Source organism: Vombatus ursinus, unplaced genomic scaffold (assembly GCF_900497805.2).
Source record: "Vombatus ursinus unplaced genomic scaffold, bare-nosed wombat genome assembly UNPS02014942.1, whole genome shotgun sequence".
In the NCBI taxonomy this organism is placed as follows: Eukaryota; Metazoa; Chordata; class Mammalia; order Diprotodontia; family Vombatidae; genus Vombatus; species Vombatus ursinus.
This window is the reverse complement of record NW_020954720.1, coordinates 13764134-13791313: the sequence shown is the minus strand read 5'-3', so window position 1 is coordinate 13791313 and position 27180 is coordinate 13764134. Positions and strand designations below refer to the sequence as shown.

At 35.3% G+C, this 27180-nt stretch overlaps 1 protein-coding gene and 1 pseudogene across 3 annotated transcripts in view; both read right to left on the bottom strand.

Moving 5' to 3' along the window:
- KLHL1 (kelch like family member 1) overlaps positions 1-27180 on the bottom strand; it is a 554297-nt gene that overhangs the window by 23576 nt on the left and 503541 nt on the right. For all 3 annotated transcript variants that reach the window (XM_027844567.1, XM_027844568.1, XM_027844569.1), the window contains 2 exons: positions 24436-24598; positions 4541-4753 (listed from right to left, as the gene is read on the bottom strand). In XM_027844567.1, coding sequence (XP_027700368.1) covers positions 4541-4753; positions 24436-24598 — 376 coding nt within the window. The remainder of the gene's footprint in view (positions 1-4540; positions 4754-24435; positions 24599-27180) is intronic.
- Positions 18540-23670, bottom strand: LOC114029869 (annotated as a pseudogene).

The following is a 27180-nucleotide window of genomic DNA, read 5'->3' as shown; positions in this document are numbered from 1 at the left end:
TAGACTAATAGCCTCTGAGAGCCTTTCCAATTCTGAGATTCTAGGGTTTTGTGACACTATGCTTAAGTGGAGTATTGGTATAATGGATACTGCCTTGGACTTGAAGTCCAGAGAAAATGGGTTCGAGCCGCAGTGCTGGGATGCTTACTAAACTATATGACCTTCAGCAAGTTATTAAACTTTTCTGAGCCTCTGTTTTCTAATCTGTAAGATAGGGATAATACTGTTTGCATAATCAGTATCTTAGGTTGTCAGAAGGAAAATGCTTTGAAAATCTAAAGTAGCTATAAAAAAGTGAGTTATGGTTATTGTGATAGATTGTATTAATTTATTATTCAGATAAATTTTAAAACACTTTACATCTCCTTCAAAATGTATCTTATTGCAGAATATTTGGGAAACTTAGCTATGCTCTTCTTGTGAATCATTTAATCTGTTCCATATTTCCAATATTATAGAATACTTTTGAAACTTTGTAAGACATCTCACTAAACTATATTATATTATTTTATTATCTATAACTCACTGTAATGACATAGTATAATGGCTCTTATACTATCCTACTATCCATTAGGTGTCTTGATTTACTGACTATTTATGTGCTAAATGAATAATATAGGAAATAGTGTAAATATAGGAAAAAAAATTCCATTTATGTGACATGCACTAACAGCTTTGATAAGAATCATGATGCTGCAGTGTGCATCTGCATTACTTAAATAGTTTTTGTTCCCACATGAGTTCCTATAACTTAAGAATAGGTAAACTTATTCAAGGCAAATTTTTGTAACATGAATTTATTCATGGACCAAATTCTTTATGCTTTTGCACACAGTCCACGTTTCATTTTTTTATATGAGAAACCCAAGGTGAAATTGAGTGAGCTGCCATTTCATTAGCAGCATTTACACTAACTATTCAAATATGTGGGATGACAAGAGTATGAGAATTTTATTCTTCCTTCTTCAAATCTCTTTTCTATTTTTCCTAACTTCATTGTATACAGAAGCCTAGGTTCACAGTTAATAAATAAGGAAGAAACTTTAGAGATGACCTAGTTCTAATTTAGGATTTTATATAAGAAAATGAGGTATGGAAATGTTAAGTGACTTGCTCAATGTCACACAACCAATACATAATAAACTTGCAATTCAGACACATGTTACTGAATCACAGAATTACAGAATTTCAGGATCAAAATGAGATTTCAGCATTGGAACTCTGACGTACTCGCAGGTCATATACACCAAGATATAGGAATATGATAGAGTATGCTATTCCTGGCCTGTGTTATTCATGCTATTCTTGTATTCCAGACTTTCAAGCCATGGCCCTGCTGCTGTGTCATCAGCAAATGGGGCCTCTTATCCCCATTCGCTGACTCATTCCATTGGTGAGTTCTTCAGCCTTCAACCTTCATTCCTTCCCCTCCTGGCCCAGCTCCTGGCTTCCAGACTTCAAAAACATTTTCTAGTGGGAGTACGTGGCACAGTGGATAGAGCACTGGGTTTGGAATTAGGAAGATTCATCTTCATGAGTTCAAGTTCACCCTCAGACATTTACTAGTTGAGTGATACTGGGCAAGTCACTTAATCCTGTTTGCCTCAATTCTTCATCTGTAAAATGAGCAGGAGAAGGAATTGACAAAGTACTCCAGTATCTCTGCCAAGAAACCCCCTGCCCCTCAAAAAGGGGTCACTAAGACACCACTGAAATGAGTAAACAACAAAAACATGAGGAATACTTTCATTCTCTCCTCACCTCCTGCCCCACCATGTTTCAGCCCGCTCTTTTGTCTTTGTGTATTGTGTGTATTGTATTAGAGTACAACCTTCCAGAGAACTTAATACAATGTCTGGCACATAGCATGCATTTAATAAATGTTTGTTACCTTCCTTCTTTCCTTTCTTCTCTCAAATAGAAATACCCTCAATAACATACCAGATATGTGGTTATCTAACCCATAGTTAAAGACCTCTAATCAGGGAGAACTTTCTCATTTAACTTTTGAAAAGCTTTAATTATTTAGAAAGTTATTTTTCTTTACATCAACTCTAGATTTACCTTTTTGCAATTTCAATCCCCTTGTTCCTAGGTCTGCCCTCTAGGGCCAAAAAAGAATAAGGGCTATTCCCCACTCTTTGAGGAAGCCCTTCAGATTTTTTGCAATAACTATTAAATAATTCCCCTTCCTTCCTTCTCCAAGTATCCTTTTCTTCAGGCTAAACACTCTTCATCAGAGATTAACTAGGTTGTTCACCATACTGGTCTCTCTCCTCTAGAGGTCTTCTGACTCTGAATCCACAGATCTCTCCACCATTACACATTGTTTGCTGTTGTTGTTGTTCACTTGTGTCCATCTATTTGTGATCTCCTTTGGGGTATTCTGATCAAAGATTCTGGAGTGGTTTGCCATTCCCATCTCCAGCTCACTTTACAGATGAGGAAACTGAGGCAAACAGGGTTAAGTGACTTGCTCAGGGTGACACAGTTAGTAAGTATCTGAGGCCGTATTTGAACTCAGGAAGATGAGACTTTTTGACTCCAGGCCTGGTGCTCTATCCACTGTGCCACCTAAATGCCAAGATGAGTGAAGATGTAATGTATATCCCAGAGCAAATTGACATGTGGGTATAAAGGAGATATCTCACTGCTTTGCCTAGGAACAGCAATTCTGTGCACTTCTCTTTATGGCCCAGGTATAACCTTGCAGAAGAAAGACTAACCATTTGGGTATGGAATGCAAGCCTGTCATCACAGTGGATTTTATTTAATGGTAATATATCTAAATTCTCTATAGCTGACTGCACTGCTTTTCATATCTTAGCTTCATGGCTCTCAGTTCACAAGATAGAAACTGAGAGCTGACGAAAGGAGAAATCTGGAGAAGGGAGACATCAAATTCACGGAGGAGGGTTTTTTTTTTTTGGATTATAGATTTCAGTGATCGAATTCCTTTGTTAGTTGATTTTTCAGGTTGGTAAAATTTTCTACCCAACTAGTGCCTATCCACACCCCTTTGGTCAGGAAGAATCAAATTGCATCACTCTTTTAAAGAAGCTGGTTATCTTCCTTATGAAGTGAGAGGTTAACACTACTTTTCTTTCAGGTATTGAATCACCCAGTCAGAAAAAAATGGAGTAGGAATGAATGGAGACTACTTTTTCCCCATTAATCCTAGGAAAGGTAGAACCCTAGAACCGCTAGATATGATTTAATGGGTCCAAAGAGGAAAATCAGCTTCATTGAACTCTAATCATTTTATTTTCTGAATAACAATGAGAGTCTTAACTAGAAATTTTGCAAATAGTTTAAGAGAGGTATGGAAAAACACAGGAAGAAACCTTGGACATTGTAAAATGAAGCCCTATGGGAACAAAAATCGCAGGATGCTATTCTCATGGGTGGAATTTTTTAGGTTTGCTATTGAAAAAGCTGCTGCTGGGCAAGAGACTAGGATTTGGCAGGACTGAGTGGGAGCTCCCCCAGGGCACAGCCACAAATGCATTATCTCATAGCTTTCCCCTATTATAGATAAGCATACTTGTTAACTAGATGCTAAATGTATTTCTTTCTACTTGCCAAAAGCATACAATCTGTTTAAATTTTGACACCTCAGGACAAAGTCCCAGTAGCCTCACCCTACTCACAACTCTGGTCTCATGTCAGGGAGGGGATCGTAACCCCTTCCCATATGCACATTCACTTACCACTCGTCACTCTTGTGTGCAACCGAAGACTTTCATGTGACACATGTCTTAGGAATAAAATTGTGTTACAACACAGATAACACCAATTTAAGAGGTTTCTGAGAAGTATGGATAAACATGCAGCCAAAGTGATTCTTTTTCCAACTTTTTAAGCAACTATTTATTCAGGAAAAAAAGGAAAAAAAAATATACTCTAGAAGAGCATCCCATCACTCAGCCATAGCATGTTTTCACTCAAAAAGAATAATGAATTCTGACTTATGAAAATAGTCTTGGAAGCTCTAGGAGCTAGACCAAAGAAAGTAATAACAACTAGCATTTCTATAACACTTAACGTTTCCATAACCTTTTAGAGTAATTGTGTCCAATGTATATAAACATACAGCATCAAAAACAAAAAAAGGAAAACATTAAAATAACAAATCAATGTGCATCTAACGAGTTCAACAATTGTTTTAAAAATGCTTAGTTTTAATCCTTTAAAATTAATTTAATCAAGGAAAAACTACATTCTATATTTTAGATTAATTTTATATTATTATGTAACATCATTTTTGGGTCACAGTATTTATACCATAGAGATTGCAAGTCCCACTAAATAATAAAGCCTTACTTGATTATAGTAATATAAGTAATCTATTTTGCATATTAAAAAAAACTTTGTCTAAACTAAGTACATTGGAGACTTAAGTGAAATATTTATATTTGGTTATGTGAGAAATAATAACACTGTGGAACTTTATTGTTTTTCAGATCCGAAGTGGATTAAGAGAATTAATTCTCTACTTCAATTTGTCTGTGCAACATATAACAGCATTCTTAAATCATACCTTTCCACATAGTCTAACAGACGAGAACAGTGATTTGAAGCAGGTGCATCATGGCCTCCTACTGCATAAAGAAAACCATCACAGGTGGCCACTCCTACTCCTCCTCTTCTTTTACACATTGGTGCACACATGTTCCATTTGTTGGTATGAGGGTCATAGTATTCCATGGAACTCAAACAAGAGCTACCATCCCGGCCTCCAACTGAATATAACCTAAAATACAAAAATAAGAAAGATGTTTTAGACATGTGAAGAATTGATGTAGCCTGAGTGGAAAGGAAAACATGCATAATTGTAGTTGCTTTCCATCTGTTAAAAACTGCTCTTCAGTAGCCTATTAGTTCATTAAAGAAGCATTTATTAAAAAAAAAACTACTAAGTTCAAAGTGATGCAATAAATACAGGTAAATTGAAAGATAAAGAAAGCATTCAAAAATGAAGAAAAAATAATTATAAGCTTCTCCTTCAAAGAGGGCAAACTTTCCAAGCTCACTGAAAGTTAAAAAAAAAATTCTTCATTTTTGGGAGGAGATGTTTTGCAGATTGATAAAGATATCTTATATGCTCACCAGGACTTTGAATAATAGTTTTGGTAAAGCCTCGAATGAAAAATTGAGTTTTATCAAGAAAAAAAATATATTTTCCTAATGTTCACTACTCGATCTTTGTATTTTGTTGCAAATTATAAGCTTTCCTATGTAATAATGCAGAACAACTATTTTCCTGTTTAGATTGATCTCTCTGTTATTCTAACTTTAAGAAGCCTATACTTCACTGTATAAAATGAATAGCAATCACTTTATTTATTTTTAAAATTAATTTATTGATTTTTAGTTTTCAACATTCACTTCCATAAGCTTTTCAACATTCACTTCCATAAGCTCCCCCTTCCTTACTCCTTCCCTGCCCAAGATGGCATACATTCTCATATAGGCTCTACAATCTCTTAATTTATCATGGTCTTTTAAAGATCTTTTTCCCCCTGAGAGTTAATATGGCTATATTGCAGCAATATTTTGTCAGTTCTTAATATTTTTCTTCTTTAACACACTTTCCTTTGTTTTTTGATATAATTAATCCTGTTTCACTGCAGGCTTGAATGATTCTTGAAATGCTTGATTTCCCCAAACCCACAATTACTGCAATATCTCTAATAGTAATTGAATTATGAACTTTAAAAGCTATAACTTTGGAGCATTTCCTTAGAGTAATATCCATACTTAAAAACCAAAGATTTTAAAATAAAATAAAAGAGAGCAATGAAGTGTGTGTGTGTGTGTGTGTGTGTGTGTGTGTGTGTGTCTGTAATATATAGCAGGAAATCTAGCACTCAAGTGATAAAGTACGAGTTGAAAGTGAGGAAACCATTGCAATTTTATTTCATATAGTTATGTTCAGATGTCTTGAGTCAGTATAGTGTAAGAAGTATATACTCAATGTAATTACTATCACAAAATGTAATCCTATCAAAAGTATTGATTGTCTTAAGTAATTTACATACCATTATAAAGATTTTAATATAGTAAAATCTGATTGACCATTGATACAGCAGTGGAAATAAGAGCACTATTTTTTTTAAACAACGGTGATTTCTATTATCTTTCTCACTACCCCAAAATATACCCTAAAGAGATAAGTGAAGACCTGAAACTACATACAAATAAGAATAGGAACATATATGCCATTATATATATGTACATGTATATATTTACGCATGATATATATTTATATATTTGTGTATATATGTATATATTTGTGTATATGTATATATGTGTATGGGTATGTGTGTGTATGTGTGTGTGTGTATGCATCCAAGAGATTATATAGCCAAGTAGATAAGAAGCTGGTCACAAAGATAGAAAGACTGGAAGCGATTGGTTCAGATTCAGATTCTTTTGAATGAAGTTCTAAAATGTTTCTAAATACACTTCACCCAAGAATTAATCAGAAAATATAGTGCTTAAAAGGAAAGTGTTTGAAAATGCACTCCTGAGAAGACACATTTCAAGATAGAAATGGTTAAGAAAATGGTATAATTGTCAAGTAGTAAATGGTATTATTGTCAAAAGTAGAGCCAGCATTCCACTACTTTTCTCTACAGAAGTAGAATATTTTGGGATTAGGAGTCAGAACTGTAAAATAGCTCAGTTTAGTGAAAGTCTAGATTTTTGGGGACAACAATAAGTTAGGTTAGTGAGGACAACTATTTTTCTCCTACAGATTTTCCAGAACAATTGTCAATAGTTATAACCAAGTCATTAAAGTGTGACGTGAAGCTTTTCTCCAAAATTTTTATTTTTTTCTACCAGATGAAAGAAGTGTCATTGATAGTATTGCCATTTCCTTCCTAATCTGTTTTTTTTTAAATTAAGTGAGTTTCATTGAAATCCTCATTATTTTCCAAAATGGAGAATTAGCCTTTTTGTTTCTTCTCCCCTTAATATCTATTATTTCCAGAAAGTTATCATATTTTAAAAATTTTGTTGCTGAAACTGTTAAAAGATTTCCTTGAGCTAATCATTTTATACAAAATATAAGAAAATGCTAAAATGGCCTATTGAAAATTATCCTAATGATGGAAATAGCGATTGTTTTGTCTAGTGAATTGCAATAAGTTTGCTAATGTTGACCTCATGCCTACTTTGTCATTGTTTCATAATGTACACTAAAGTGTGGCATGTTCAATGAACAATATTAATAACTCTTTGGTGGTACTATCTCAAACATTTCAAAACATCAAGAATTCTAGATGAGAATGTCCAAATTAAAGGGACTAAAATATTAGGTCCATGCTATTCACTATGGGTCATCTATGACTGGGGTGTAGAGCAGGGAATCAGGAACAGAAGTACCACAGATCCTGCAACTTATATCATTAAAATGACTGTGAATAAATTAGAACAAGTGAATATAATGGAACAAGCCCATTTCAGTCAATTATCTAGCTAATTATATGTAGTCTATGTCTTATTCTGCCCACTCTTCTCCACTAGTAGAATGTTTTGCTTAATTTGTTTGGACGACAACTTTATGTCAGTATTCTCCCTAGATAGACAATTACACAACCATTTTTCCTAAGACCATTAAATCACTCAGGTCTGCCTTTTGAATCTGTTCTGTGAGAATATTTAAAAAAAATATTGATCAACTACAGTTCACATTTGAAAAGTATTGTTCCAAATGTTTTTAATATTTCCCATCATAAAAATATTTGTAATTGACCTTAGTGTTAACTTTCCACATATATTGCTCATTAAGTTGGTTTCTAACTAGTTGTCTTCCTTGGAGCACAGTGAAGGTAACCAACGGAACATTATAAAGTCCAAGAATTCACAATTTAGGCTACAAAAGCTCCCAGCAGTGAAACAATTATTCACATGGAAGCTTTTATCATCTTAAACACTCTGAATTCTGACCAGAATTTATTTCCATGTTTCATTAAAATTGAAGATGTGCTGGATATCAACATCAAGGAAGTACATTATAACCTCTAGATCTTCAATAAATCCATAAGTTTTGACGTAAGTAAGGTAACTGAAGTTCCCCATGTCACATTAATTTTCTTTTCTATTTACTAAAGGGAATAGGGATTCCCAAGCATTTTGCAATATTTATTCATAAATAAGTTATAATGATCTATGAAAAGCTCATCAGTAGGTTGGCTCTAAAGTAATGACTTGATCACAGAAACTCAAATACCACTTATCAAGCCGTAAAGGAGCTATTTTCTGTGCCAGTGGAAGAACACAAGCCAATATTTAACAATGGATCCTTGAAGACTTGAATTAAGTAACAATGATAAGCTATGCTACCAATTTAACCCAAGACCATCAATTCAAGTGAGTAAATTTCTTCAGTATTCAAGGACCTACAGTTTCATTGGGGTTGACATTCTCTTTACCAATGCAAAAAGGAATTCCAATACATCTTTTCCCAGTTTTTCTCCTACTTCTCTTACTTGCTTCTCAAAATTCTTTTTGAGCTCTTCCATGGCCTGAGACCAATTCATATTTTTCTTGGAGGCTTTGGACTTAGGCAAAGACGGGTCCTCAGAAGACTTTGTTGTCTTCTTCTGGTTGTATGTTTTGATATTCTTTGTCACCAAAGTAAGATTCTATGGTCTGACTTTTTTTTTACACTGTTTGCTCATGTTCCCAGCCAATTACTTGACTATTAAACTCTTTGTTAAGGTAGGGGTCTGCTTCCAGTGTGAAGAATGTACTGTCCCAAGCTTCAGGGGTTTTTGTGCAGCTGTTTTCAGAGGTACCTGTAAATTTTCAGTTCTTCCAAGGTGGTATGATCAAAAGCGAGATGTTTACTCCTTTCCTGGCCTGTGCTCTGGTCTATGAGTGACCACAAGCACTCTTTTCTGGCTTGGAACTGTGAGGAGGATTCCCTCTTCACTGGCCACCACAAGCTCTACCATACCAGCTGTCCTCCTTGCCCCAAGACCACCAACCAAGACTGCAACTCAGATCCAAGCACAGACAAAGCAAGAGAATTCTGCCTCAGCACTGGCAAAGAGATCCCTGCAATCTCCCTCTGATCAACCACTCGATTCCCACCTCCGACTGTAGGCTAAGAACTCTGGAAGCAGCTGCCAACCCATGTCTGTGCCAGGACTGGGACTGAAATGAGCTCCCTTCTCACTGAGGGTTGATAGAAATTTCCTACTGACCTTCTGTGTTTTCCTTGGTGTTTGTGGATTAGAAGTCTGGAAACCAGGCACATCTCCTCTTGATTCAGTGCCCCAAGGCCTGCTCCAGGTTTGCAGAGGAACTGTCTTTGCCTACATAGCCCACCCTGAACTGCGCTCCTCTTCTAGCCCACCACAACAGATCTTTCCAATCAACCACCCAGGTTGTCCTGGGCTGGAAATTTATTATGCTCTGTCTTTTTGTGGGTTCTGCTGCTCCAGAACTTGTTTAGGGCCATTTTTTACAGGTATTTGGAGGGCTTGAGGGAGAGCTCAAGCAAGTCACTGCTTTGACTCTCCCATCTTGGCTCTGCCTCATTTCAATATAGCTTGATCCATGATCTTCCTGGTTTGCTTTAGCCAAGTTTTTGGTGATGGGATATTAACTAGGCCTATGGTTTTTGTGGTATAGGAAACTTCTAAGTGAAGAAACTTCCTTTACCAGCATAGGTTTGCAGTGTCTAGGCAACTTTAAGCTCTTGAAAATGGCTTAGGGATATGAGAGTCTTTGACTTGCCCAGGGATCAAAGGTCAAACTTGAACCCAGATTTTTCTGACTTCAGGGCCATTTCTCTATCAACCAATAATACTGCTTCCTCTTTTTAGGTGACACACTTCTGCAAACCTAGTTAACTATATCCTTGGATTATGGACACATTGTCCAAGTGTTTCCATCTTAATGGAACCTTCCAGAACTTCAATAACACAGTCTTCAACTACTCAAGGCCACCTCAATGTCAGCATAAAGCAACTGAGCATGACTTCAGGGAAAGAACCACTAAATTATCTGATCCAAATTAATACTGAGACCATTCCCCCATCCTTTTTTTTTATTATTCCCTTTATGTTGGCAAAAGACAATATGGCAATATATTAATGCATGTGCATATATTCAGCAAAGACATTACTAGCAATTCTTTTGAAGGGGACAAACATTAGTCAACAAACAAGCATTTATTGAGTACCCTTTGTGTCTTAGATACTGTGATAGATATCAATAATTTAAAAAAAATTAATCTCTGCCTAAAAGGAGTTTATATTCTGTGGTGGTCATGGCAGAGATAGTAGTAGGACACAACCTATAAAATACAGAATTCTGTGAAGTAAATATAATGTAATTCTGGGAAACACTAGTAGCTGGGAATCAGAAAAAGAAGAATTTGGAAACATAGCTTAAATACCTCAGGATATAAAGCCCCATTATGAGGAAAGACCATATGTTGCTTTCTCATATGAATGGAGAACTAGAATATCATAAAGTTGTTATGGAGGAAGGAACAGTGAAAGCCAGGCCTAAGGAAGACTTCACCTAGGGTGTCATGGAAAAGAAACATACAATCTGGTAGGTTCCTAACTTAACTAATTATTCTAGATAACGGGATGGTAAATTTTATTGTTTCCATTTGTTGAATGAACATGAGTTCTCTCAATTCCCTTTAACTTTTGATGGGTAACTCTGCCCTAGTTATCAATCTCATATATGTATGTGAATATTAATTCAAACACACACACACACACATACACACACACAATGCTTAAGGCCCTGTACTGGTCAATAAGGATACAAAGATAAAAATAATGCCATCTCTGCCCCCTTTTGTTGTTGTTGTTCTGTTGTTTTTCAGTTGTGTCCAATTTTTCATGACCGCGTTTGTGGTTTTTTTGGCAAAGATACTGGAGTGGATTGTCATTCCCTTCTCCAGCTCATTTTACAGATGAAGAAACAGAAGCAAACAGGGTTAAGTGACTTAAGTGTCTGAGGCCAGATTTGAACTCAGATCTTTCTGACTCTAGGCCCAGTCTTTTATTCACTGAGTCACCTCACTGACCTTCTCTGCTCTCTAGAAGTGTATATTCTGAGCTAAATTTTCCCTGTTTGATGACTGGCAATTATCTATGTAATGTATAGTGCCTGAGTGACCTGGAAAAAAAAAAGATTATATTCCAGTGTAGAATGGCCTAGTAAGTGGGAAAGTATCATAGATTATGATTATAAAACATAGTATCAAAATTAATAATAATAACCATAACCCCTTTCCCATAGCCCATTGGTGTCTCCTTATTGGGAGAAATTAATGCCCTGCCCTGCAAAAGAGATGGAGTGGTGGTCATGAGAGGTGAGAGCTTTGGTTCTCAGACAATTCCCCCGTGAGGATTGATCACTCAGGTGTTCTTGGCTTCCAACTTTGAAAAAAAAAAAGAAGGAAAATATTAACCTCTGGAAAGACATGAGAGAAGCTGGCAACTTCCATCATATCCCTATTCTCAGTTTGGTATTATAGGGACTTTGGGGAATTTCCATTTGGGTAAGATCTAGGACATTCTCTCTTGGTTGAGCTGAGTTATCAAGTCTCCATTGGGAACACCTCTTCATTCTGTATTTTCTGGTTTATATTCCCCATGTGTAACTTCCCTGATCTCTGTTTTGCTACTATTTGATAAATGGCCTTTTTTTTTTCTATTTGCTATATGTATTCATTATGGAAGGTAGGAAAGGTGTCAAGTCTTGGATATAGAGTTTGGGATCCTCTTCCCCCCTAGAAGTGACAGTTTAGATAAATACAGTCTGAAGTTAGGTAGAACACAATCATATCCTGGAGACTAAAAATATTCAAGGGAATAGAGGTATACTTCTAGGCCAATACTCACTTTTTCTGAGGAGAGCAGAGCGACTTCTTGGCCAAACTTCCTGCTTTCCTCTCCTGCTAGGAATAAAACTCTCCCTTGGAAAAGGGTAGGAAGAGAATAGGCCAGAGATATCTATACTGTCTCCTTCAAGCCACACACAATGACAGGTCCCTTACACACGTGAAACACTTTCTACATGTGGGGTTCATCACTCTCTTCATTACACAACTATTGAACCATACTAGTAATTTTTATTTGCTTTAAAAGTGTTCCTACCATAGTTTCCTTTACAATTATATCATCTTTTAGCCTATACCATATAACTAGGTATATCTTTAGTCAATGAAGATAAACTCCTATCTAATGAGCTCTCCTTTATAAAGTACAACTACATTAGTAAAGAGTTGAGACAATTATCCACATTTGCTTAAACAGTTTTCCCCTTTGGAAGAAAATGGCAAATTGGGTAGGATATGATGATGTTAATAATGTGGTACATGTGAGCACAGGGGTACTGTGCTGCAAAAAAGCATCTCAGCATGAGAGTGAAGATATTTTTTGCCCCCTGCATAAAACCATGGAAAGCATTACTGAATTGATTTAGATCAGCCTGCTCTTGTCTCCTTAGAAAGAGTAGAGTCGCAATCAAGTTATTAATATAAAAACAGTTATTACATATATATGCACTACTAAATAAATAGAGTAAAACCTTACTCATGTGGACTACTTGAGTGAAAGGCAGTTTCAGTTAAAGTCTCACAGAGTCTTAACAGCTGGAAAGCACCTAATTGAGCTTGAAGCCCCTTTACAGATGGGGAAGCCAAGAAAGAGAGGTTCCAATCACTATTCGTCACAGAGTAAAATTTTAAGTTATTTGGGAGATAAAAAAAGCAATTTTATTACTCTCAGGTATATACGACAACTAGAATTAGAATACTAAGAAATCATAGAGATTGGTGCTTCTAATGTGCTTAACGACAGTCAAAATGATTTCCTTTGAGTAATATTTTTTTGGAATATATTACAATATAGTTTCTACTAAATTTTCTTGAATAAGATGAGAGAACCTTTGAGTATAAAGCAGTGGTAAATATTTTAATGATCAAAAACATAGTTATTAATAATTTCCCATTTAATGGAATGTAAGTGATTTAGGAACAGGAAAAGAGAAGGGAATGAGCATTTATATAGTGTCTACTATGTGTCAGGCACTGTGCTAAGTGCTTTATAAATATTATCTCATTTGATCTTGACAACTTGAAGTAGGTGATGTTATTATTTCTATTTCATAAATGAGAAAACTATAGCAGAGAGAGGAGACTTCCTCAAGGTTCCACACCTAGTAAGTGTATGAGGTTGAACTCAAGTCTTCCTGACTCCAGGCCTAGTGTTCTATCCACTGTGCCACCATCTAACTAAACTTCATAGGTAAAGAAAAATATGTGTACTTGGGGAAAGTGCATTTTTCAATTACAATAATTACTAATCACTCATATGTGATATAAGGTTATAAAAATATATCTTATTTACATATTTAAGTCAATTAATCAAATAACAAGGGTTTATTTATTTATTTATTTTTGGGTGAGGCAATCAGGGTTAAGTGACTTGCCCAGGGTCACACAGCTAGTAAGTGTCCATCTAGCTGCCCCAACAAGGGTTTATTTTAAGTGTCAACTAAATGCTAACTATTGAAGTTAGGTACTGAGTTTGAAAAGGCAAAAATGGAAGTCTTTACCATAAAGAAATTCATGATTCTATTTAGAAAAAAATTAGCATGTACATATGTAAGTAAATTTAAAATATCTACCAAGTAAATACAGGGTGTCGCAAAAGATTTAGTGCAGTTTTAAGCTATTAGAGCTAAAATTTTTTTGGAATACCTTCTTGAAGGTATTTTAGGTAAAGAGGAGGGAGGTACTATCAGGTAAGGGGATCAGGAAATACCTCATGTAGAAAATGGGACCTGAGCCAACTAATGAAGAAAGCTAGGACTTCAGGTGGCATTTAGAAATTGAAGTTTTAAAGCCTAATGTCTCTGAGGCAGAACAATAAAGTTTGGCAACTAGATATTTCTACTTCATTAGATCCTCCCACTCCAGAGGAGTGGGGAGGGGGAGAAGTCTGTTATTGAACAAATAATCATTTTTTTGTGAAAAAATCAAAGCTAAATGTACGAAATGTTTAAGAAGATGGAGCAATGGTAGCATACTGACATATCAATGCATCTCAGTAGCCTGTAATATGTAAATTGTGTTTTTAGTTCAATTAGAAGATTTCTGGGGCAGCTAGTTAGCATAGTGGATAGGGTGCTGGGCCTGGAATCAGGAAGACTTGAGATCAAATCTAACCTTAGGCACTTAGTAACTGTATGACCCTGGGCAAGTCACTTAATGATTTTCACCTCAGTTTCCTCAAGTGCAAAATGAGCTGGAGAAGGAAATGGCAAATCACTCCAGTATCTTTGCCAAGAAAACCCAAAATGGGGTAGCAAAGAGTTGGACTCCATCGTAACGACTGAACAACGTAAGATTGCTACCAAATCAATAACTTAAAAATTTATCGCTAGAAATAGTTAGAATACAATGGTCGATACTGAAATCCCATGCTCAAACCGTTCATTGGCTTCCAGTGGCCCCTAATATAAAATATAATATTCTTACCTTGACATTTTGAGACTATTATAATGTAGCCCTAACTAATATTTTCAGGCTTATTTCACATTATTCGTCCTCTTTACATATTGTATGTCCTGCCAAACTGTCATATTTGCTCTTCCTTAAACTTAGTCTTGAACTTTTCAACACTGTGCCTTGGCATAGGCTATCCTCCATGTTTGGAATGATCTCTCTTGTTATCCCCATGTTTTAAAATCCCTTCAAGGCTTAGCTTATGTGCTAACTCCCAGAGAAATCTTACCGGAGTTTCTTAACTGTTAGGGCCTCTCCCTCCTCCTGAATTTTAGCATGTTCGAATTTATCTGTTTTCAGGGTGAATTCCACTAGAATATAATGTCTTGCAGAGAGAAACTTTTTCTTTTCATTTTGTGTTTGTGTACCTAGCACTTACTGAGATGCCTTACAGCATCTAAGTAATCACTGAATAAATTCTTGTCAAATAGGATGGAGTAGAATCTTTGAGGAACAGGGTGATCCATAGAGACAAATTTTCCAGAAAAGAGAAACTTTCTCTTCCGATTGCAAAAAAAAAAAAAAACAAAAAAAACCCAAAAAAAAAAACCAAAAAAAAAAAAAAAAACCCAAAACACCAAAACCCTAAGCAAACACGGAATATTTTCATAATTTTGGATAATGTGTTTCCAAAATGCATTAAATATTCTTCTTTTCCTATTTAAACAGCATTTGAAACTCTTTTTGATATCTCAAGGTCAACAGTATAAAGATCCCCTGTATGGTATCATTGTGGGATATCATTGAGATGGGTAGGGTTATGTTCCTCTACAAGATCTGGCTCCAGACTTCTATGCTTTTTGAAATCTAGGTTCTGCTCCTGACAGTCTTCAAATTGCCAGCAACCACTTTTTGATGCTACCTGTAAGATTAGCAGAGTATTTTGCCACCCTATTTCTTAACCTCTGGTCTTTAGTGGGCTAGAAAACATATAGAAGGACTTGTTAGAACTGATTCTATAATACAAGTAGATATATTCTATTGAAGTTCTGAGGCACTCTGATGAATAAAGTGCAAGAATATTAGTGAATTGCCTTTTGGCTATTCTGAGATTTTTCTTCCTTATTTCTTGGCTGTGTTCCATTTGGTTTAGATTGCCAGATAAGTAAGTGACCTCCAGATACTTGATTTTGTCTGGCACTTTGCAGTTTTCAGAGTACTTTAATATCCATTATCTCATTGGAGACTTATAAGAATCTCATGAGGTAGACAGAGCTATTATACCAATTTACAAATGGGGAATCTGGAATTTAAAGAAGTTAAGTGATTTTTCCCAAGGTCACATAGAGAGTAAATGGTAAAACTGGGACTAGAATCAATGTCTTTGACGTATAGTTCAGAGATTTTTTCCTCTATCTTATGCTGTTATAAGCATTGTACTTTCTAAATATTTCTAAAATTGCTTTTTTTACCACTAGTTTAATAAAAGAATTTGCTCTTCAAAAAATACAAATACGACATAGCATTCTCATGAGTATATATTTTAGTTTTAAAATAGCTATGTAAATAAAATTAAGGAAAAACATATGAATTCATTACTTTATCTTTAACCTTTGTTAAAACTTTGCATCTATATTTCACAATCTACCTTGAAAGGTCACTATAATATTTAAGATGTTAATGGAATCTAGGGGAAACTGGGGGAAAGAATAAAAGCTAGTATTATTATCTTTATTTCAAAGCTTCAATGACTTCCAGGTTATAGTTTAATGTTATTTTAAATCCAAATTATAATTCAATCATTTACTGAAATTAATATAATAGAAAATAAATACATTGGTGTGGAATAGCAATCACTTTTGAATGGAAGACATCAAGCACGGCTAAGTGCCTTTTCTCTTCTTGATGCATGAGCATTATCTACATTAAGTGTCTATTCAAGCAAATGAAAATATGACTTTAATTTTCTAGTTCTCTGAAAAGAGATTGCACATTACATTCATAATCACCCATTGCATTACCAAAAAAAAACATTTTATGTAAGAATAAAAGAGTATTTTTATTTGTTTTGAGATTTATTCAAATAAAGCAAATGCATTTTCATCAATGCAACAGAAAAGATAAAGAAATATAAACTGTCATCTATACAGACTATATCTTTTTGAACATTCCAAATCATTTTGGAAATGAAACAGTCTGCCCTAAAAAAATATTAAGCCAGCATTTAAAATATGACTCTCTTTTAGCGCATAATTAAGTATGGAGCATTAATTGAAATAATCAATTATTTTATAAACTGTTTGTATTTTTCCTAGTGTTTCGGGGATATTGATTCCCTATTATTAACACAAGACCCACAATTATCATTCCAGTCTTCTGTATCTTGAAAATGTCTTCCTTGATATTATTTTAAATATGTTACATTTGCTAGACACTGTCTCTACTGACATGTCAACTTTTTTTTAAAATTTGTAAGCAGTATGGTTTTTAGATGAAAAAAGTTCATTAATATGGGACAGGATGACATCATCAAAAGAGGAGTGAGCTTGATGTCAGTAGACTTGGATTATAGATCATAGTTCTAGGAAAGGACCTTATAAGCCACCTTCTGCAACTCAATCAGTTTAGAATTGAGGAATCTGAGGCCCAGTAACAGTGATTTGTCCAAGGTAATATATAGCAAGTGTCAGAGGTGGGATTTGAACCTAGGTCTTCTGATTTCAGTACAACTGAATTCTAGCTTTAGCACTTGATAGTGGCTTGATCTTGAGCAAATCACTTAAACTCTTTGCCTCTCGACGGACTCACAGATACAGATATTTAAAGGATCTGTGATGGAAATTCTAGTGTGGTAACTCCCTCTACCATGTCAGATAACAATATCTCTATAACTTACACTATTAGATACGTCCTAGGAAGTGGCCTAGGGTGCTGAGCATTTGTGACTTGCTCATGGAAATCTCCTTTTATGGCAGTCATTGCTGCCTGGGCCATGTGGGTCACATTGCCTCTTCCTTTCATGTACACTCACTAAGGTCCTCCTATGGGGGAGGTGGCCAAGGCAGTGAAAGGTGTGGCTAAAGAAGGCCAATAATATCTACATTATAGTGAGAAGGCCCATCCAAGAAGAAGTGGCTAGCTTTCCTCTTTTATAATCAGTCTCACACAGGCAACTGATTATATATCAGAAAAATGAAGGTGAAATGTTTTACTGGTCCTTTGGTTGTCTCTAGTTTCCATGCATCAGTATAAATAAGAATTATTAGTAAGACACTTTGGGAAGTAGTTCATTGGTGCCTTAATAGGCCTTTTTTCTAATCAGGGCAAATAAGTCTATTATGACTTAGCTTGTTGGTCCACATGGTGCCCTATAGCTTTTTATAGAAAGGCAGCCTGACATATAGTAGAAAGAGTTTTGGATTTGGAGTTAGAAGATGTGGGTTCAAATGCTCTGCTATTTATTAGCTGTGTGATCATTCTCAAGTACCTTGACCTCTCTTAGTTTCAGATTCTATAAAATGAGGGAGAGGTTGTACTTGGTGACCTCCAAGGAACTTTCTGATCTAAAATTAGTATCTTTTGACTGTGTTTAATGTGTGTGGATAACCAGTAACTGAAATAATCATGACTAAATAATCAGAATCAGTTATAAGACTACCCATTGGCAAACTGCAGCAAATGGCTATGATCTATTATATAGTGTCTGAAACTTGAAGATGATGCCAATAATTTACAATCTGAAATCTGAAACAAAATTAAGAAAAGCAGAGTCTTTTCACCCACAAACCCAGAAATGTCCTTTTCTTTCTTTTTTTTTGGGGGGGAGTGCAGTTAAATGTATTTTATTTTAGACAATCTACATGACATGTTTCTAAAAACAATGTCCTCATTCCAAATAAATCAAGGTTAAAAATAAACGAAATTAAAAAACAAAACAAAACAAAACAAATAAAGCTCAAAGTCTGAGTTTGTCTAAGTCCTGGTGCTGTGTAGATGACAAAAAGCAGCAGATAGTTATGATGACAGGTGATTCAAAGTAATCAGCTTAATTTGTTAACATTTCTCCATTTCTAAACCACCTGTAAAGAAAATCCACATCTGGGTTCATGTTTTCGCCTATGAAGAACTGATAGTTTTTAAAATTAGCAAGGATGTGTTTCATTTGTTCTGCAGCTCCCCTCATAAAAGGCTTTACTCTGTCTGGCTTGTGTTCTTCAAGTCTGCCTTTGATTGAATTCATGCAGTCTTTGATGTACTTTTTGTGGGATTCTTTTGTGAAACTAGTTTCTTGCAGATGATAGTTTATTACTATGATAGCTCCACTGACTACAGGGGCATCTGTTCCTTCACCCTCAGGAGCTTGAGCAGAGCCATTTCCACCGATGAGCGGATCATCAATGGTGCTCTCTGTCCTAGGGATCATCTTCCCTTCCACCTCCAGGCACAACCCGTTCACGATCTCCAGGATCCTGTAAATGTCAGAGAACATCTCATCCTGTCTGATGAGGTCCCGGTGGACGATCCGGGCTGCTAAAGGAGGGATGCAGTTGCGGCGAGTCTAGCGGTGTGGGGGCCGCAGCTGGGTGTGAGCAAGATGCAACCCCAGCATCACTTGGGCAGAAAAGTGAAATGTTTTTTTCTTGAATATTCCTAAATTTTCTCCCTTCTTCAGGCTCTAAAAGATGCCTTCTTGTCCAGGCAATAGCCACAGAAAAGACTAAACTAGTGACTTCTCAAATGCTAGCTCAGTGGCTAGCCGTGGTGAATCACAACCGCACAGGCATTTGTTGTCTGATTAACAGACTTTGTTAATCACTGTAACTCATATAACTTATGACAAATAAAACTTTCCGAGTCTATTACACATGCCCAGTTATGCCAGCTGCAGCACTGTGTTTTCTTTAGTAGCTATCAAAGGAACAAATGAAAGAAATAGACGGGGAGACCTTCCACTAAACAATAAGAAAAGTAGGACAGTGACATCAACAGTGGATTTATAGGTTGCAATACCTTGAACTTACATACTGTAGATACCATCAAAAATTCAACTCACTGCTTTCAATCATAAATCAGAGGATGATTAATAAGGGAGTTCCTTTACAATTGATTCAAATTCTAAAGCAGCATCTCCTGATTAAACTAGTTTTAACTGAGAAAAAATATTCCTAGGAAAAAAATATAAGGTAGAAAGTGAGGGAAGAAGATAACATATACAGAGGTGAAAAATAGTTCAGAAAACATCACATCTGCAGAGGTGGAAATAAAAATCCAATGGATGCCGCAAGGTGATACTGAAACAATTTTCTGCTATGGAACTGGAGTAAAAGATTTCTTAGTAGTGAAGATATTTCCCAGGCTTCACAGGGTAAAAGCAGCTAGAACTTAACATAATCACACAATTATACCATTGTTGAGATAATCTTAACTTACCCAAAATTGTGATATAAAAATAAAAGAGATACTATGACTGAAAGAATAAAAAAAATGTGATCTGAGAGAGAAAAAGGAAACTAAATACTTTCCATTACTCGTGCCTCTTTAAGATTATTATTAATGGACTGCAACGTTTGCTATAAGCAAAGTAGTGAATGAAACTATTGTATAACAGACTGACGACTGAGTAATCAATAAAGAAAATAAGTTTATCATCTTATATTTTTATCAATTTTTGAGTTTATACTTGTTCTTTAAAAACCTGCATGTTCAAAATGCTAGTTTACATGGTGACATGTCTAATTATTATTTTTTTTTAGAACATGTCTAATTATTAATGAAAAAAGAATTCAGGAAAAATGTCTATGGCATGTTCAAGCATTTACTAGAAGAAATGTACATACATTTTCTTTTGCAACTGTTATGTAATTTCATATAAACATTTATTAAATAGTATGTAAATTCAAGGCAATACAACCTATAAATCCACTGCTAATGTTATTTAATCAATATAAAACAAATATTAAAAAAGCTATCAATGTTTGAAATTCAATGGATTTTATAATTCCACTATTTAGCAAGTCATTCAAATCTACCTCTTATTACATTTGCATATTAGCCTCAATGCAAATTAAACGTCTACAACACTTCCCCTTCTGTAAAGTCTCCTAATTCCTATTCTGATCAACCCTAATCCTTTACTTTCTTCTTATGTTCTCCATATACTTCCTTCCTTACAATATGTTACTGAACTTAACCAGTATTCATTTCATGTCCTATCTTTAATAGTGAACCATTATGACCCACCACTTGAATATTTTAAAAGTTACTCTTTTAGAATTCTTTGCCCCACTGACCTGCCATTCCTGACCTGCTAAATGTCATCTTTTGGTCACTTAATTCCTCTCTTCATGCTACAAGGATGCTAAGCTTCCCTGGAGATAGCCACAAAATGAAGTTGACTTCACCTTATTTAGATTCCTGACACAAATCCTCAGCTGAGCTATTACTGATGCATGGTAATCTTTCCACTTTGCCCTGTTGACTCATGTCTCTTTCGCCATACTGACTGTTCAGACATCTTTTTCTCTTCTTTTCTTCTGTGACCAGAATTGACAGAGAAGATGAAAATGCTGAGAACTCATGAGGAACAAAAGAGAGGACTAACATAGGATGGCTTTAATCTTTTCAGTGGAGTACAGGAGTAGATTATAGGTCTTCTTTTCTTTCTGAATAAGGTCAATCCTAGATACCTTTGATCTCACTTGAAATCTGCCATGTCTTCTAATAACTTGTTCTACTACTTTTTATTTGTTTTCTTTTTTGAGTATTAATTCCATTTTATTTTTTTAATCAGTGAAATTTTCTCCCTTTTCCTTAAATGAAAAGGAAAATTAAAAATGAAAGGAAATAAAAACAGTATTGCAAACATGGGGCAGTCAAATAAAATAAATGTCCACATTGGCTATGTCCAAAAGGAACATCACATGTATACATATATGAATGTATACACATATGCATATACACATATGCTTACATACCTAATATATATATAATTTTAAAGAAAAATGTGCAACTTGTATTTTACCGAATTAAGACAGAACTCGACAGTAAAATAAGTGGACAATACATGCAAACACACATTAGATAGATAGAGCTGTATCTATTTATATATCTATATGTATCTACCTATATCTATCATCCATCCATCTATCCATCCACCTATCTATCTATCTATTTATCTATCTATCTGTTTATATGTATTTCTCTAGCATCATAATCAGTATGAGGCAACAACATTTAAACACAATTCAGGCTATATTCAGAATATTTGCTTCTATATACACTTTTAAAAAATTAAATACAAGCTGAACCATATTTCTTGTTAACATATATACAAAAGAAAAACTATGTAAAGCAGAAAGATTTCTTTTAAACCATAGCATTTAAGTTGAAAAGTTACCATTTCCAATGAATCAAATTTTTATTAACCCTGCAGAAAATCCTTCTTTACCAATTTCTTCTTTTTCTTGCCTGTCTTTGCTGTAAAACATTTTGATATTCTCCATTTTCACATCCTTATTAGGGAATGAGTTTGGATAGAGGGCAGGGCTCCCTGAAAGTACTATACATCTGCTTGTATTAATGTTATATTACATATATATGGCTTATTCTAGTCTCTTACTTCTTCATTAGGAAGTGGATAGCATGTGTCATCATTAATCCTCTGGAATTGTGTTTAGTTATTATACTAAGCAGAATTCTTAGGTCCTGTTCCCCTCCCTTTTCATTCTTCTTTTAAGATCATTAAGATAGAACCACTCTCAAGCTATCTGTCTAATTGCTTTTGTTGAATCATTCATCTATGTCTAACTCAAAACCTGGTGGACCATATCACACCAATACTCCCCATGGGGTTTTCTTGGCAAAGATATTGGAGTGGTTTGCCATTTCCTTCTCCAGTGGATTAAGGCAAACCGTGGTTAAGTAACTTGCCCAGGAGTCATATAGTAAGTGTCTGAGGCTGGATTTGAACTTAGATCTTCCTTCCGAGGCTTTTTCCACTGAGCCACCTAGCTGCCTCCAAGGCAAACAGAGGTTAAGTCACTTGTCCAAGATCACAGTGTTGAGACTGGATTTGAATTCAGGTCTTTCTGACTTCAGGTGTGGCACTCTATACACTGTACCACCTAGCTGCCCATAAAAGATATTGGGTTGGAGTAAAGTTTAGGTCAAAGTTCATGTCAATTACTTATGTGTAGTTGCTGCTGGACTTGGCCAGTATTCTCCAGTTGGACAGCTCTCCTGGGCCAGAGTGACATAACTGAAGGTTTCTCTATGATCTGGGATTAGTCAGTCAATAAATAATCAATAAGCATTTATTATGCACCTAATATGTGCCAGATACTGTGCTCAACACTGGGAATACAAAGAAAGGTAAAAAAAAAAATAGTTCCTGCTCTTCAGGAGCTCACAGTCTCATGGGGAGATAATATGCAAGCAGCTATGTACAAACAAGCTATGCATAGTATATATTGTAAATAAGGGGGATCAGGAAAGCCTTCCTGTGGAAGATGGAATTGTAGCTGGGGTCTTGTTCATATCAAATAGGATTCTTTTAGGTTAATTTGTGTTACAGAAATGCCATCTACTTCTATCATTAATTTGGAACCAAAAACAGATTTTTTTTTTTTAAGACAACTTGGATCAGATGTTTACTTGACAGGTACAAAGAAGTCATTTCCTGGAGATAGAATTTCAATTTTTTATGACTTTGCTATATAGAGATTCCCTTTTAAGGATTAACCAGTAATGCTGCCAGCAATAAAATTACAGTGATGTTTAAGATTCATCTGCACATATCTAGACTTAATGTATACTTTATCAAATAGTTTCAGTGTTATGTTTTCAGGCGTATGCACATTTAGTTAATGAGTACCCAAAGATCCTGGAATGTGATCCCATAAAGTCTGCACCAACAGAACTCAAGTTCTGGAGGGTTTATCACAGAATCATGAAATCATAAAATTTCAGAGTTGGGAGTGGCATTAGTGTCCATGAAGATTGTTCAAGCTATACCGGAAAAATAATCTGTGCTACAACACACCCAAGAAGTGGTTGTCCATCCTTTGCTTAAAACTTTTTAGCAAGGGTACACTCACCGACTCAGGAGAAAATCCATTATGCTTGTGAGTAGCTCTGATTGCTAGGATGTGTTGTGTTTTTCTCTGCTTTCTTCGCATCAAGGCCGAATTTGCATTTCTAGTACTTCCAACCATTGATATAGTTTCTGATAGCTGGAAGTAGAATAAGTCTTCAAATCTTTGTGGAGAGTAATTATGCACCTCCTGACTCATCTCTTCTTCAGGCTAAACATTCCCCAGTTCCTTCAGTAATTTTCCTATTCTGGTTGCCCTCTCTGTATACTCTCTAGCTTCTGTTAATATCCTTACTAAAATGTGATGCATGGAACTGAACTCAGTACTCCAGATCTTGTTTGATTAGTATAGGATATAAACAGGTAATCATTCTCTTATTCCTGAAAGCAATACCTCTCAATACTGTACAGCATTGAATTACCTTTTTTGACTGGCATCATATTGTAAATGCATATGGACCAGTCCCAGCAAACAATAAGTCTGATGTTTGGAGACGAACTAAACTGTATAGAGAACCTTATCACCAGTAGATTGGTCAGCGGGTGATTAATCCTTTGGCCACTGCAAACTACCAAAAAATCATAAACCTCTTTGGAACTGGCAATATATAGAGTTAGATTTCAGTTCACAGTATTTCAGAACAAGGGTGACAGTGAAATTCCAAGTAATAAAATGTAGAGAAATATATCTTAATTTGTCAATTATCCACGGTGACTAAGGTAGAAATGACAAAATCCAAAACATTTAAATTAGCATCATTTATCTTACTTAGAGACTGTCAAAAAGTAATATGAGAACCATGATTACCTTGCACAGTATTCAAGGGATGGAACAAGGTGACCTACTCACTTGCCATTTAATGCTGCCACACCAACTGTACTCCGAGCTATTGACATACTTGCTACAAATGTCCACTGCTGGCTTTGTGGATCCCACCTCTCCACTGTGTTCAGGTAGCTCCAGCCATCATGGCCTCCAACGGCATAAATTGGGCCTTCAAGTACTGTCACACCTAACAGGAAGAAAAGGCATAAATTCATGGAATGATTTATCGGTATAGATAATTCTATACTATCCACATACAAAGTACAAATACATGTGAATATGTGTGCATAAATATATACTTGAATACACATAGGTATGCATATATAGAAAACATATTAATATGTACACACATGCATACACACACCCATCTAATACTCTTAGTATAAACTGCTGATATGAAAAAAATAAGTACACAGGGAATAATGCAGAACATGCTATAACATGTTCTGAATTGAATAGTCTCATTTAAATGAATATTAATTATATTAAAGAAAAATAATAAATACAATATTAGATATGCCTTACAATAAGATACTAATTTTTTAGGTTAGCTATAATAGAATTGTTTGATAGAGCTAATAACCTCATGGTTCTTTGATCTCACTTACTTTTATCTGCCATGCAAATTGTTGTTCCATGGGAATAGATACAAAGAATGGCATTACTTGTTGGAGCTTAAGTGAGAGATATCATAAATAAGTTATAGTTTGATGCAGTCATCTTAGAAACAATAAAAAAGAAATACTGTGTGACTATCTCAAGGACTTACATAAACATACACTTAGAATATTTTAGCAACATTTCAGATGAATTCAAAAGATAAGGCCACATATGGAATCTTGTTTTCAAGTAGACATTAACAAATAAAATCAAACCAATAGGTTTGTTGTTACTAGGAAATAACTACTTTCAAAATTTTAGTTATATTCTTTTTTGTTGTATAGATACACTGTTTTCAGATTAAATTATGGTAAGTGCTTCAAACCCTAGAAAAATTAGAGCTTCATAAATGAAATCCATAATAACTAAAAAAGTGGGAATAATTGTACATAGGAAAAAAATGGATGAAGAATGTCTTCTGTCCAAACTATGATATGCATATGGATAAACCATCTCTTAAGCTTTTCTATTAGTACATTTATCTCGGACAGTCACTGCAAAATGATAATGAGACTATGATAATGAATGAGTGATGAGAGTAATAGGAGGAGAAGAGTGTGAAAGATTGCGTTGGGAAATTATTCACCGCTTTCAATGACTGTATAATCTGTGACCCAGTGCCCACCAAGACTATAGGTTCAAACCCATTAGGTTCGATACTAAAAACTGACCCACCAAAGGTCATTATCTCTCCTTGACTTGTTATTCTTACCTGGACCTCATGTCTGTTTCACTTACTGTTGGTTAAAAAAAAAGGCTTAAGGTGCTGAGTGAGCATTCAAGGTAAGAAGGTAATACATGCAAATCAGGCTCCAGGATAGATTTTATTTCATTCCCATAGAAAAGGCAGATAACATAAAGACTCATAGGAAGTCATGAAAAGATAGATACACAAAACCCTGAAAAAGCCCATCAGATCCTGCCGGAAGGGACATTAACTAGGAGTTACTTATTAGGACAATCAGTCCCTGTCATTCTGATGAGTCCCTTCACAATACTCAGTTCCACTTTCTGATTTAGAATATTCTACCCTGGAAAGCAAACCTATTTTGAGTTAATGGAGGAAGAGGGACAGGCAACTTTCTAAAGCTTAAAAATGGAAATAACCATGAAGATTGACTTGTCAATGGAAATCACTAAATTCATGGGATCACAGAATCATAGATAAGAACTGGACCATACCAAATAAGAAGAAAACTGAGGCTCAGAGTGGTTAAATTACTTGCCCAGTGTTACCCAGGTAATAGGTGCCAGGGGCAGGATTCAATCCTAGGTTCTCTGATTACAAATTAAGTCTTCTTTCTTCTATACCATCCTGCCTCTCATTTTCCTGGAACTTATATATTGATCGCCTTTATATAGTGTTTTCAGGTCTGTAAAGTCCTTCATAGACCTTCTCTCATCTGATTCTTACAATAACCCTGTGAGGTGTGTATTACAGACACAGGTATTTTAATTCTTATTTTAGAGATAAGGCAATAGAGGTTAAGAAATTTTTCAATGATCATGTAGTAAGTAAATGTGGCATTCAAACCCAAGCTTCCCTTAAATTTCAGGTCTGGACTCATTTCTAGAGTAGCACATTGCCTCATTTAATCAACAGGTCACATGATTCTAACATATCTGTTTCTGGTAGAATATTAATGGGTTACTTGGCAGTTTTGCATTTAACTAAGAAAAACAAAATGTACCAACAATAGTATCTACATATGTACTTGCCAGTGTGTTTAGAAAGATTATGCTGGTAATTTAAAGTGTTTATTCAAAATCTCACAAGGGATTCCAGCTCAGCAATCTAGGTTATGAATTAAGTTAGATATAATTTTCAATTGACTCCTAATACAGATACAACTAGTATTACAACGATTATGATCGACCGAAAGTGGAGATACTTGTCAATTTATTATGTTTCATCAGGCACATGTTTTTCCAAAGTTAGTTTGCTAATGGTGAGTGGACCATCCATTCAAATATTGTCTTTTTTTTTTTTTTTTTTTGGTGAGAGCAATTGGGGTTAAGTGACTTGCCCAGGGTCACACAGCTAGTGAGTGTTATGTGTCTCAGGCTGGATTTGAACTCAGGTCCTCCTGACTCCAGGACCAGTGCTGT